The sequence below is a fragment of the Panthera leo genome, chromosome A2 (genome assembly GCF_018350215.1).
Source record: "Panthera leo isolate Ple1 chromosome A2, P.leo_Ple1_pat1.1, whole genome shotgun sequence".
In the NCBI taxonomy this organism is placed as follows: Eukaryota; Metazoa; Chordata; class Mammalia; order Carnivora; family Felidae; genus Panthera; species Panthera leo.
The window spans coordinates 140,510,589-140,524,522 of NC_056680.1; the positions used below are offsets into that span (position 1 = coordinate 140,510,589).

At 33.5% G+C, this 13,934-nt stretch overlaps 1 protein-coding gene across 5 annotated transcripts in view; it reads right to left on the minus strand.

Annotated features, from left to right (window-relative positions):
- Positions 1 to 13,934, minus strand: part of POT1 (protection of telomeres 1) — an 80,050-nt gene that overhangs the window by 47,846 nt on the left and 18,270 nt on the right. For 4 of the 5 annotated variants that reach the window (XM_042923587.1, XM_042923595.1, XM_042923570.1 and 1 more), the window contains exons 5-7: positions 9,408 to 9,521; positions 8,600 to 8,647; positions 5,897 to 6,011 (exon numbers count right to left, since the gene is read on the minus strand). In XM_042923587.1, the coding sequence (XP_042779521.1) occupies positions 5,897 to 6,011; positions 8,600 to 8,647; positions 9,408 to 9,521 (277 nt within the window). The remainder of the gene's footprint in view (positions 1 to 5,896; positions 6,012 to 8,599; positions 8,648 to 9,407; positions 9,522 to 13,934) is intronic. The other variant, XM_042923603.1, reaches the window with a different exon arrangement.

The window sequence follows — 13,934 nt, forward strand, 5'->3', positions numbered from 1 at the left end:
AAGAAAGAATGAAGAAACAGTACTGATATTTATGATCAATTAAAGCAATTCAAATCATAAACTAATGAAACATAAGGATAATTCTCTAAATAAGCAGGCTAATAATTTGTTTGAGGAAAAGGTCATAAAAGACAGAGTCAGTTCTAGGATATATGTAGAAAGCCAGATAGAAGCCTCAAGCTTCATCATAGTCATTCCTGAATATAAGCAAGCAGGCAATACAAAGGTTCAGTGACCTCTTTCTCCACCTTCATTGTCCGAGTGGAAACCTACTTCTTACTGGCATGGACAAAACAGCTGGAAATAGTTTTGAAGAGAGGTGTAGCTCACCTTTCCAAATCGTTAAGAGGTTAAGTGATGACTAACCATGCCCTAGATGCCTTCCTGATCCCGAAAGTCGGATAGCCAAACACTTGAGAAGAGTCTTACCTCACTCAACTTGATGTTATTTTTTAGTTCTTAGGAAATGGAAAACCCCACGCCTGCCCAATCCACAACCTCCATTCTTTATAATAGGTAAATCCATTATTCAACTTTAACATATAAACTCAAAAGCATGGTGTGTTTTACAATGAAGATTCTATCTTACACCTCCAACAATAAAGTGGATGAATAAAAGTGGAATTTCATAAATTAAGGAAAGACTAAAAACAAAGTGAAATCATAAATAATTATAATCATTGTACTGTAATTATTATCTGTCTTAAACATTCCTTAAGGGTAGAAACAATGACTTACATATGTTTGAATTTTCCATGTCTAATATGATACACAGCATATAGAAAGTACTTAATGTTTACTGAGTAAGGGAACAGATGAGTGAACCAAAAAGCTATTTATTTTAAAAGCCATACATTAAACCAAAAACGTATGCTGTGGTCTTGATACCAGCTGAATATTCAAATAACATATGAACGTAACACAGATAAGGAGTTTGCAATCTGGGGTTCAAAGAATGGGGGCGTGAACTTCCACATGGCATGTTTAAGTCTTCAGGCATGCATGTGCATTTTTGTAGGACAAGCTCTATAGCTGTCTTCGTTTGCATAAGGGTGCAGGACAGCAAAAGGGTTAAAACTTCCAAAGATGCATTATAAATTTAAAAACAAAAGGGGAGGGGTGCCTGGGTGGCTTAATCAGTTGAGCATCCAACTCTTGATTTCGGCTCAGATCATGATCTCACAGTTCATGCGTTTGAGCCCCGCACAGAGCCTGCTTGAGATTCTCTTTCTCCCTCACTCTCTCCCCCTCCCCTGCTTGCACGTGCCCTCTCTCTCTCTCTCTCTCTCAAAATAAACAAACATTAAAAAAAGTAAAAAAATAAAATAAAAAATATAATTCAACATACATGTAATTTTAAATTGTACTACATGCTTTAATCTCTCTTTGATGAATCAGCAGTGTTCTGGATATTATGTTAACACCAATGAGTTATTAATTATTCAATAATTAAATTATTTTTAACCATTTTAATGTAAAATATGAAGGAGTTTAACGCTTTAAAAAAATTAAAAGACACTACGTAATCATTTAACCTGCAACAATTAACACTCCCAAGAAACAAAAACATTCAAACGATAATGCTACTTGATATAAATGTATACATGGTGAGTCATTCATTCTTATAAGTGAAAATATTTTTACCCAGCCACGACTAGCATTCTAGCATTAGCTGGGATGTTTTACAGGAAAAGAGAAACTCCCAGGGCCCTATGTCCTAGCACTCTATCGCAAGAAGTAAAAGAAGCAAAATAGTTAGGGGCTCTCAGAAGTGCAATGTTTTGGATACTCCTCTAAGAAATCGGATTCTATACTCAGTTATTGGCTAAAACAGGTATCCTTTCATAAGATAATGAACAGCAAACGAAAGGTCTGCTTCTGGAAACACTGTAACATCTAAAGCTGTTTGAGGTTAATCAAACTGCTTTCCAAAAATGGAGGATTTTAATGGGAGGCACGGTATGAAAAACAAGTAAGTTTTTCATAAAGCATTCTTGAAGTAACAGGCTAGGGAGCCACAGGCAATGTGCCACATTATGTGGCACAAAAAGGCGGAGAGCTGCAGGGTCCCAAAATTTGAAAAAGAAAAAGACAAAAAAGGAGAGGTGGACAGCAAAAACATGATGTAAGTATTTTGGTTATCCTCTCCCTTCCTCTGGACTCAAATACTAGAAAAGTAAGCACAAACAGGGTTGCCTTTACTTCTCCCATTTGCTCACAGAGCAAGCAGACATTATGTTATCAATAACAAACAAGCATGAGTCCCATACTATTAAGCCTGGAAGTGTTTTATGGCCTGCGTACATTTATAATATTTAGCAAGAACAGACAATGAGAACAGAGTAAATGTGCCTCACGCTTAAAAATAGCTGTATGCTATTTCTTAAAATCTGAGACAAAGCTAAAATTAAACTTCTTCATTGGTGTTACCTAAAAAAATATAATCAATGTTATCTGTTTAAGGCAAAAAAACGTACATACCTGTCTAGCCAGCTCTCTAAAGCAAAAGGAAATGTGAGGCTTTCAAAGATAACTGCTATAAAATTTCAAATTCCTAAGAAGGCAGCAATGACCTTGTCTGCCTACACAAATGAGGACATATTACATACCTCTGATGAGTCATTATTAAAATCAATTCCGATGATACAAAGATCTTTTAATATACATTGTTTCCATAATCTTTCAGAAATTCTCAGTTTTCATGATGAATGTTATCATAATTGAAGAAGAATGTAAGTATCTATTGTCCTTTTAGCAACAGGACTGACAGACTTCAGCAAGAATAAAAAGCTACAACTTGTTCAAGACTGAATATAAAGCTTGGGAAATGAAGTGGTTGCTACCAAAAAGAAGACAGCTGCATGCTACAGGTCGTATGTAATCATTATTACTATGGAGGGGAAGTTTTAAGTCAAGAAGTACAAACGCTAGAGTGCATCAAATGGCCTGTATGGCACTAAATTTAACATTTTTAAAAGAAATTTTAACGAAAACTCTAGCAAACGATATATAACAGAATAAACTTCTTTCCATTTACCTAAATTTGAGTTACATATAGGTAATTTTCCTCCACAGAACTAGTTATGTACATCTGGATGTAGTATTTAAGATTGCAGCCCCATATTTGCAAAATAAAGTTGCTCTACATAATATAAAAAAGGCGCAGCTGTGGATTGTTCAGGGACATCTCAGTGGTAATACTAATGAAGTTGATCTTTTCCTCAACACAAAAAGTGCTATTTCGTCTGACTCCCTTTCTTGCAGTATGTTGAAGGATGAGTTCTATCAACAGAAATAAAAAGTGTAACTAAAGTTATATAAGATCATTTAAAACTTTACCATCTTGCTAGTAGTAAAGACATTATCAATATACTTTAAAATATACTTTAGTTTCAATATGTTGTGATAAAATTGATGAGATTCATTTTAATTTAGTATCTCAGAAGAAACAGAGAAACATATTATCATTGTAATAACAGATGGCTTATTACTACTCATGACTTTTTTATTTAGGGACTGGATCCAACTAAACATATCTGATAGAGATATAAAATACATATGAATATATAATAAATATTATAGCTCCCCAAGGCTTTCATTATATACATATGATTTAACAACACTGTCAGAAGAAAACATGATTATGCTGTCTAATAACAACTTAAAATTAATAGTCATCAATGTTCTAAAAACAGCTATCATTTTGTTCTACATTAGCATTTGCTATTTTAGAATATATTTGCTGATTAGCAAAAACTTTCAATGACAAGAATTAGCAACATATCAAGTGCAAAAAGTTTTAAAATTATACCTTCTACCAAGTCAGGTGGACCTTTATTTGCAGTAATATAGCTTATTCCTGAATTCAGCAGGCTAATTAGAGGCCACCAGAAAACACCCGCAATTGGAAGAGGATCATAGTCATCGCACCTTTGTAAGTGAATTCCCAGAATGGGCATATATTAAGATTCAGGGGGGAACAAAACCTGAAGATGAGAAGAAATCACCAAGGTGGAAGTATGCAAGTCTATGTTGATCAGTATGATGGCGCGGGGAACACAGACTTTGGGAGAAAGTAAAGTCAAATGAAAATATTTAAGAAATAAATACTTAATAACTTCTTGCTCCAACCTTAATGTTTAATATTTCCCTTTCTGCTAAAACAGAAATCATCAGTTTTCTTTTTTTTTTTTTTAATGTTTATTTATTTTTGAGAGAGAGTGAGAAAGAACGAACGCGAGCAGGGGAGGGGCAGAGAGACACAGAATCCAAAGCAGGCTCCAGGCTCTGAGCTGTCAGCACAGAGCCTGATGCGGGGCTCGAACCCATGAACCATGAGATCACGGCCTGAGGTGAAGTCGGACGCTTAACCGACTGAGCCACCCAGGTGCCCCATCATCAGTTTCCAATAAAACATCCCTCTTCAGACTTACATACCACTTATTTCAAACTTCTCTAGATTTAACAGTCTTCACACAGTCGTTTCCACACAAAGTCTTCACAGTCTACATTAACAAAATACTCTGACCACATGAGAATAAGATGTTTCTCCCATCTCCCCACGAAAGAGTACACTTCAAGTTCACTCCACGATAATAAAATGTACATATGTGTAATTTAATAAAATAATTTGTAAATATGAACTCAACGAGAACATCTTTGTGTCTCTAAGCATGAGCCACAGGGGCAGGCATGAATCAGATAAAGACAGGATTTCATCAACAACACCATTTTGCATTTTTAACATCTTTAAAATACGGCTACATCTTACAATGGACAGTGAAGCATAACTCAACTGGCAGAGCTTTCTGAATGATACATAAATAATGATGCCTTTTACAAATGTTGTTTCAGATTAAATGGATTAATGACTGTTAAATTTAGTCAAATTGAATTAAACCAAGGTAAAGGTGTAATGGTGTGTTTGCCATATTAACTCTCAGAAAACTGAAATCCATGTTTTTTTATTCTTTTCTATGCAATTCTGTTTAAAAGCTTGTATTACTATACAGAATTAATTAGCTTATTCCTCAATTATCTTCAAAAACCACCAAAGTACTATGTCTTTGGGGTGTTTAATTTTTTTTTTTTTACATTTAAAGTAATTATTGATCGGAAAGGTCTTATTACTGCCATTTTGGTAACTGTTCTCTGTCTTGTAGCACTTTTGTCCTCCTTTGTATTTCATTGATTTTTTTGTGTGTAGTGACATACTCTGATTCCTCTCTCATTTCCTTTTGCAGGTATTTTCTTTGTGGTGACCATGGAGTTTACATAAAACATCTTACAGTTACAACAACCTATCTTAAGCTGTTAATACCACATACAAAAACTATACTTCTACTCCTCCTCACATACACTTTATGCTGTAATTTGTATCTTTTTATATTGTGTATTCATTAAAGTGTTTACAGGTAGTTATTTTTTTATACTTTTGTCTTTTTTAAATTCTATAACCAGAATTAGAAGTGATTTATATACCAGGGGTACAGTATTAAAATATTCTATATTTGTTTATATAGTTACCTTTCCTAGCTTATTTTATACTTTCATATGTTGCAGATTAGCATCTTTTTTTTTTTTAAGTTTTATTTATTTAAGTAATCTCCATACCACACACGGGGCTCAAACTCACAACCCCAAGATCAAGAGCCACATGCTCTTCTAACTGAGCCAGTCAGGCGCCCCTTAGCATCCTTTTCTTAACTTAGTCTTCGGAATCTTAAGACCATACTTATTTTATAAAACAGCCAAGCCAAAACATATGCATCCATGTTGTGTGGCAATTATAAATCAGAACTGAGTTTCTAAGACTTAGGGTACTGAAGGAGCTATGTTTCTGAAACCAATAAAGTAGTTCCAGTCCATTAAAATCTTCGCTAATTTTAATACCTACCAGTTCCTTTGCTTAGATATGGAGGCTTAAAGAACTTGACAACACCATAGACATTGACGATTGTACCACCCTTAAGTTGATTCAGGGGTGTATATATATAATGTGTTGTTGGAACCTAAGAAAGAGAAGACAGTAAATATATATAGTGTTTAGAATGATGTTTTGATTAAAATTTTAAATTAACAAATCCATCTAATTGCATTTTTTTTTCCTTTTAAGTGTCTAAAAAGAGTCTATAGTCTGAAAAAAAAGGAAATACACAGCTTATAAAGGTTACTATATAAACCACCCAGTTTTTCTTAGAAAGAACTTTGATTATAAATAATGCAATTTGTATACAATTCTAAGAAATGCAGTTTAAGAGATTGGGGTTCTGGATTTTAATCTTAAGTAATAACAAAACTTATGATATGTATTTTTTTCTTTTCCTATACACTATGAAGATTTTACTTAGGCCTAAAAAAAGCCAGGTTTTCATTATAAATGGTATAAAGACATTAAAAATGGTAATTTTTAATAGGGTGGCTCAGTCAGTTAAGCATACGACTCTTGGTTTGGGCTTAGGTCATGATCTCACGGTTTTGTGAGTTCAAGCCCATCCAGCTCTGTGCTGGCAGCATGGAGCCTGCCAGGGATTCTTTCTCTCCCTATCTCTCTGCCCCTCCTCCACTCACACTGTCTCTGTCTCTCTCAAAATAAATAAACTTAAAAAAAATTTTTTAATGGTAATAATAGAAACAAAAGTTTTCTTTAATAATTGCACAGAAGTTTAGAAAGAAAAGGGAAACTGATTTATAAGGACATGTCTGCGTATTAGTAAAATAATCCTTAAAAGCAGTCGGGCATCTAGTCCCATCACCCATCCATCCTATCCACAACTGGAAATAAGGTTATCTACCACACTACTGAGTTAAACTTTTAAAAATCAAATCAAAACATGTTAATTGACTTTTTCAAGGAAACTGATATCTCAGTTCAAACACAAGAAAAGGCAGCGCTTAGAAATCTCATCAAACCTTGATATAGAAAAAGGTGTAGCCCATCAATGATGAAAGAAAAATAATGATCAGCATACGGGACAGAAAAGAGAAGATATGTGCTCAGCTGACAAAATAACTAGACCCAAGATATTATCTCCAAAAGTTATCTCCCTAACGTATAGATGAATGGGGTAGGCCAGCACAGCTCAATGACATCAACCATTCCGGCCATCCCTGTAATGTGCTTGTTAATTCATGGACAACAAACAACTTCTTGATTATAATTTGACTTTCTATGTAAAGAAGCCAGTATATTGTATACAGCATCTAAGTTATATTCGAAGAGTTCAGAATACCTGGGCTCTCTGAAAAAGCATTTTTGCCAATTTCAGAGGCTCTTTTGTTTACTTCTTCCTTATATACAGGCTCATGGATGTATCAAATATTTGAAGCTAAGCAATCTAAAACAATTTTCACAAATACTAATACCTGGGGCTAATTCATGCTTTTAAAAAACTATATCGACCCTTTAATTGGTTACCGTTTCCCTAAATAACAAATTTAAATTATTCTACCATATAGTATTATTCAGAATATAAAATCTATACCCCATAATCATTGTTAACTAAAACAAAGTCCCTGGACTCTGTCCATTAGAAACAAAAGGTTTAAGAACACAGGTAGAAGGTAAACTTTACATTAAACTTCATCAATATATTACCTTTTATCCAGTCTCACTCAGCTACATGTACCTCACATATAAAAATGGGAACTTTCCTACAGCTATAACATTTTATAAAATACTAAAAAAATAAAAATAAAAAATGTATCACAAGTATAATAAAATCCTTAAAATTAGGGGCCCCTGGGTAGCTCAGTCAGTTAAGTGTCTGACTTCGGCTTAGGTCAGGATCTCATGGTTTGTGGGTCTGAGCCCCGTGTCAGGCTCTGTGCTGAAAGCTCAGAGCCTGGAGCCTGCTTTGGATTCTGTGTCTCCTCCTCTCTCTGCCCCTCCCCTGCTTGTGCTCTACCTCTCTCTCTCAAAAATAAATAAACGTTAAAGAAAAAACTTTTTAAATAAAAAAAATTTAAATTAAATTATTTGTCAAATCGCAACTTGGCACCTGATAATCTGCTTATAAATATAGCTGATGATGAAACAAAAGAATTTGCCTGAGGTTTGAAAGTAGTACTAATCGAATAAAAAATATACAATAAATAAATAAATAAATGGATGGATAGATGGATGGATGGGGGCACCTGGGTGGCCCAATCAGTTGAGCATCCAACTCGGTTTCTGCTCAGGTCATGGGATCAAGCCCTACGTTGGGCTCTGTGCTAAGATAAATTCTCTCTCTCTCTCTCAATCTCTCTCAGGGTGCGGGGGGGTGGGGAGTATTTATCCCATTATCTTCACACAATAAAACTTCTTTTCCATTTTAATTTTCTTGTATATGTAGCTTATACAAAATATCAGTAGATATTCCAGACAATAGAACAACCAGGTATTAATTACCAGGTAAATACATAACTCAAATTTAACATTATTAGATATCAAAAATGTAGAGATTATGTTTTCCCACTGTATTGGTAGTATTTTCAAATCAGACTGTAAAGTGGATCAAAAAAATACATATATGTATGCATATACATGTGTGCATTTTTATGTGTGTGTGAGTGGGAGGTGTGTGCATACTCTATATTAAACTGCATGTCATCTTACCAAAGACATTGATTCTGTAGAAAAATCTCTTACGGATTTAACATAAACCTGAAAACAGAAAGAGGATTTACTTGTATACAAATAACCTCCAATGTGATTGCAGACCTTTAATTGCAATAAAGCTACACACTTAACTGTATAATATTCAAATTCATTAGAATAGCATAAAATTATGTCTTACAAATTAAGACTGACACATGTAAAGTTGTCTAAGCTTAGCTTAAGAGTAATTTATCAATTTGAAATATCACAGGACCCCCCCCCTTGCCTATATAAGGCCCTCCTGGACACTAGAGAAAACATGCAGACAGTAGCCTGCAGGCACATGGCTTGGCCCAACTCTACTTCTCTGACACCCTTGACCAAATAGGTAGTCTCTGTGTGTGTGCACACACAATAGAGGCTGTGGGGGGAGGGGTGAAGCAGGAGGTAGAGAATGGGCATCTTCATAAAGAGTAAGATAAATGGAAATCAGTTTTACCTAAAAAGGAGCACTTGATAAATTTAAAGCAAAATCAAGTACACCATCAAGAGTCTGATGGTATAATTGCAAAGAATAATATCAGGTCTAGAGTACCTACGAAGTTTTAAAAATTCCATTAATAAATAATTAACTTTAAAGGATCTTTCTTTTCTACCTGGAGTGATTCTAAACATAAAGCCAATAAAAGAATTTCTATTTTTTAAACTTAAAATATTTAATTAACAAAACTCAGACTAAATTGTTTATCTACAGATTTATAGAAATACTACTCCTATTCCATCACCTGAACTCATGATATGATTAGACTAAAAATTACACACTTACATAAACAGTTGATCTGAAGTCCTCAAATGCTTTCAAAAATAAGCAATGTTTACCGTCTCTGCCTGTAGATGAAGATGCTGACAAGACAGAAAATCCAGCCACTGCAATGGTGTCCTACATAGAAAAAAAATGGCTTTAAATCATCAAAGTATCTGTAATTCTGAATGTCATATACATTTTTATTTTTATTATTATTTAAAAACAGGAATGATTTCTATAAAATGGAAAACTTTTTATAGGTTAGCCTACATATGTTTAATGTTTTCTGAATATAAGATTGAGACTATCATTTCCTCTGAAAGGGCATCAACAATGTAGCCATAGACTAGTGCAATGTCCTAATTCATGGACCAGGAAAACACCAACTAAATCACTTGAAAATTGCTATTTAGTGAGAGTTCAAAAATCAATGCTTACCTCAATTTGTATAAGTTTGCACAAATAATGAAGAGACAAGAGATGATCCAAGAGTAATAAGAATGAAATTTAAATGAAACTAAATATCAGAGTTGAGAGACTACATTGAGAAAGACATTTCATTAGTGTAAAAACTCCACACTGTCAAAAAGCTAACGTATGTACGTACAAATCCAGAATATGAAAATAAATAAGAAATTTTCATTTATGTACTAATATGAAAAAAATATTTTCTTTCTACTTAGGTTTATAATAGTAATAAGAAGCCAATTCCCATTTATTCCTGCCTCTCTCATTCTTTAAACCGCCTTATTTTCTAAATACTGGAACATATACACTCAACATGTTTTATATTTATGCATTATATATATTATTCTACTCTTCTAATTTTAACACCAAAATCTGAAGATACATAAAAACTCGTGGGCTTCAGGCAGCTTCCTTCAATAATCTTAATTTCCACCAAATGGAAGCCTTCTGCATTATTGACTTTTGCTTTGTACATACAAGAAAGGGTCCCGTGTCAATCCCAGGATTCTCTACTTAGACCTATTAAACAAGGCTGTGAACACCTTGAAGACAGGGGTCATGTGTTATTCTGCTCTGTATTTATAGAGCTTGGCCCAAAGTAGGCCCTCCATGAACAAATTGAATCAAAGTATGGACCTTATATTGCCTTTCTAAGATCTCTAGCTCTATTCAGATATTTTAAGTCTGAAAATTTCTGCATTTTTTCCATTCTTTACATGAGACTGCAAACATAATTGTCTGTGTTGGTAATGCTAAATAAACACAACTCTTCATAGTTAAATGGGAGAAAATTATCCTCACTGAATATTCTTTATGTTTTTAGGCAGTTTTAATGGGAAATAAAATAAGCAGTAAGAATGCTTCTGGAATAAATTACTTTTATAAACTGAAAAATATGCAATGCTTTCAACTTACATCAGACCAATATATTCTGATTTAAATGAAAACTTACGACTTTGGTGTAAGATTTAAAGTTGTTTAATCAAACTAACACAGGAAGATACACAGAAGTAGGGAATCATTGATTTATCAGTTCTAAATTCTCTTAAAAGCACAAAAACTAACCTATCTCATGTCCTTTGCTATTTTACTTGAAAATATCTTAAATATTATATGAAAAGAAATCTACTAAATACAAGTGTTAGTGCTACGGATGAATATTTTTCTATTTTTATGTATAAACTTGTTAAGAATAATGAATATTTAATAACGAAAACATTTTAAATAGAATATATCATTAAAAGCAGGACATTAGCATTCATAAGAAAAAATTTTTCAAAAGTAATTCTACTTTAACATTAGCAATACAATTCAGTAAAAGGTTACAAGAAAACTTTTCTTCTAGTACAAAATCAACATAGAATAACAACCAAAATTCTTTAAGGAAAGAAAAACAATGTGTTTATTTACTATATTTATAAAGATGAACTTATATTTGAATATATGTATATACACACACACAAACTGCTAAAGGCCCTCAGAGATCTCATCCCCACCAACGTGGCCTGTTTTATTTCCAGATACGTCTATACAATACTACACAAATCAGATTCTCTTATATGCCTACTGCTTTTTCACATACATTCTTTGCTTATCCTGAGCCCCCACTAATAATAAATAGCATTGTTCTCTTTTGCATATGGCTGATCCTATCTATCTTTTAAAGCCTGGACTGTAAATGCTTCTTTTCTTATGTGGTCTATCCTAGATTGTCTGAGAAAAAAAAATTCTCCCTTCTTCTGAACTCAACTTAGGCAGTATTTTAATTTTTTTTTTCACTTGTGTGTTATTTACAAAGATTTCTTAATGTTTGTAATGCTCTTAGAAGTCTGTAAGATCCCTGGGACTAAGAATGTCTTATCTACCTACATATCCCATACAAGCGACTGAAGGAGCTTCTGTTCATAGCGAGTGTTCAAAAGAGTATATGTTAAATAAATTAATTAATACTGGTAAAATTAAAGTACAAATCTAAACAAAAGAGGGGAAAAAAATGAACAGTTCTTAGAATCCAGTTCCCATGAATTACAAATCATAATAGCTTTTAAATTAATTCAAATGCACAAAGGATAAAAAAGATAAACATATAATAGGCAGTATTAGTTTGTATAAACATTCATTAGATTGAGCTGAAAATGAGATTTAATATGCATTGTTCTAATTTCTAAGCTTCTGAAAAGAGCATACTGAAGCCATTCAAACAAGAATAGGAATTACACAGTTCAGTGCTAAGAGTGTATACTGATATACAAAGCAGGTATTTATCTCCATCTGCTGAAAAAAGTATTAGGAGGCAGCCAGCCTGAGAAGAATACCATATGACTTAAAGTGGTAAGGCTTTATCAGTATCTGTGCATGAACACGCTAAAAATAAAAACACATTTGGTATACCTGAAATCTTTTAACCTACTCAGTATACTCAGATATCAACAAGTGGGTCATTTCCCTTTTGTGTGTGACCTACTCTCTCACAGTGCCTTAAAAGGAGTGAGCCTTTGTTATTAAACTTCCTTTTGCATTTAGCCAATAAGAATACATCTACTGCAAACCAGTTTCACAGAAAAATCAAATGAAATCAGCACAGGTGTTTTTTAACATCAAGAAGTATCATATCTGGATAAAACAATCACATAAAAGTTGTTTAAGTCCCTCTACTCCACTGAGCACTGTCCCACGATGCAAGGTCCATAACCCTCTTATTCAGTTAAGATGTTTCTGACATCCGGTACAGAAGACCAAAAATACTCAAGTGTTTGGACAACTAAATGAATAATCAAATACGTGGTGGGGGAGGGAGACATATATATAAAACCCTCATTAAATAAACTGTGCAAGTACTACAAAACTCACTGCATAGAATCTTAGCATCTCACAACTGAAAACAGGACTTTAGAGATCATATACTCAAACATGTTCATTTTTCAGATAAGAAAATAAGGACCAGATAGGATAAGTCTAAGGTCACATCCAGCTAACTAGTTGTAGATTAAGACAAGAATCCCGATCTCCTCACTATTCTACATCTTTCAGAACTAAATCTCACAGGGATGGATAAACAATGTACTGATAAACATCTATAATTCTGATGGTTTTGTGACAAAATTTTTTTTTAACTTTAAAAATACTTTGAAAGTCTTTCCTCATATTTTATATGCATATATTAAATGTTAAATCTCACTTTAAAGGAAAGCTAAAACTCAAAAAAAATGCCTCAAATGGAGAGATGTTCAGTTACTGTATGTGATTCCTACAAAATGTATCATTAGTTTAGCAAAGCAAGGATTATAGTTTTGTTAAAATTCATTTTAATGTTTTAGGATTTTTGTTGTAATCAAATATGGAGCTAACCTTAAGGGAATAAGCAAGTGACAAATGAGAAAGGCTTAAGAATTGAATTAGAAAATCCATTCTTTTATGCAAAAAGTTTTACTTTTGATTTTCAACAATTTTTAACCTTAATACTACAAACTCTAAAATAAATAGCCTAATTAGACCTCCCAAATGATCAGCATTCATGAATTTAAACCCAGAAAGATTTTAAAGTAAACTGTGACCTCAGGCTTCTCACCATTGTACTTTAAAAAGGAGAAACTCTGACTTATCATTAACATCCTCTGTTATCTGACAAGTACTAATTAGCTAGTGTAGTTCTATTCTATTTTAATGAATACCTGTTTAAAATATATTTCAACTGCAGAAAACACCTTTCATATGCCAGTTAGGTAAAATACTAATATCTCATACATTGTGCATGTTTTGTAGATGCACTGCCCATGTTCTGCTAATCCATTATATTAGAATTCTTTTGTTTCCAAATAGGAATTTAATTTAAAAAACTTAAAGAAGAAAGATGAAAATGTCTTTAAAATATAAACAGATCCAGGCATCTGGGTGGTTCAGTCGGTTGAGCGACCAACTCTTGATTTCAGCTTAGGTCACGCATGATCTTACGGTTGGTGGGATTGAGCACTGTGTCGGGCTCCGTGGTGACAACATAGAGCCTGCTTGGGATTCTCTTCTCCCTCTCTCTCTCTCTCTGCCACTCTCCTGCTTGTGCTCTCACTCTCTCTCAAAGTTAAA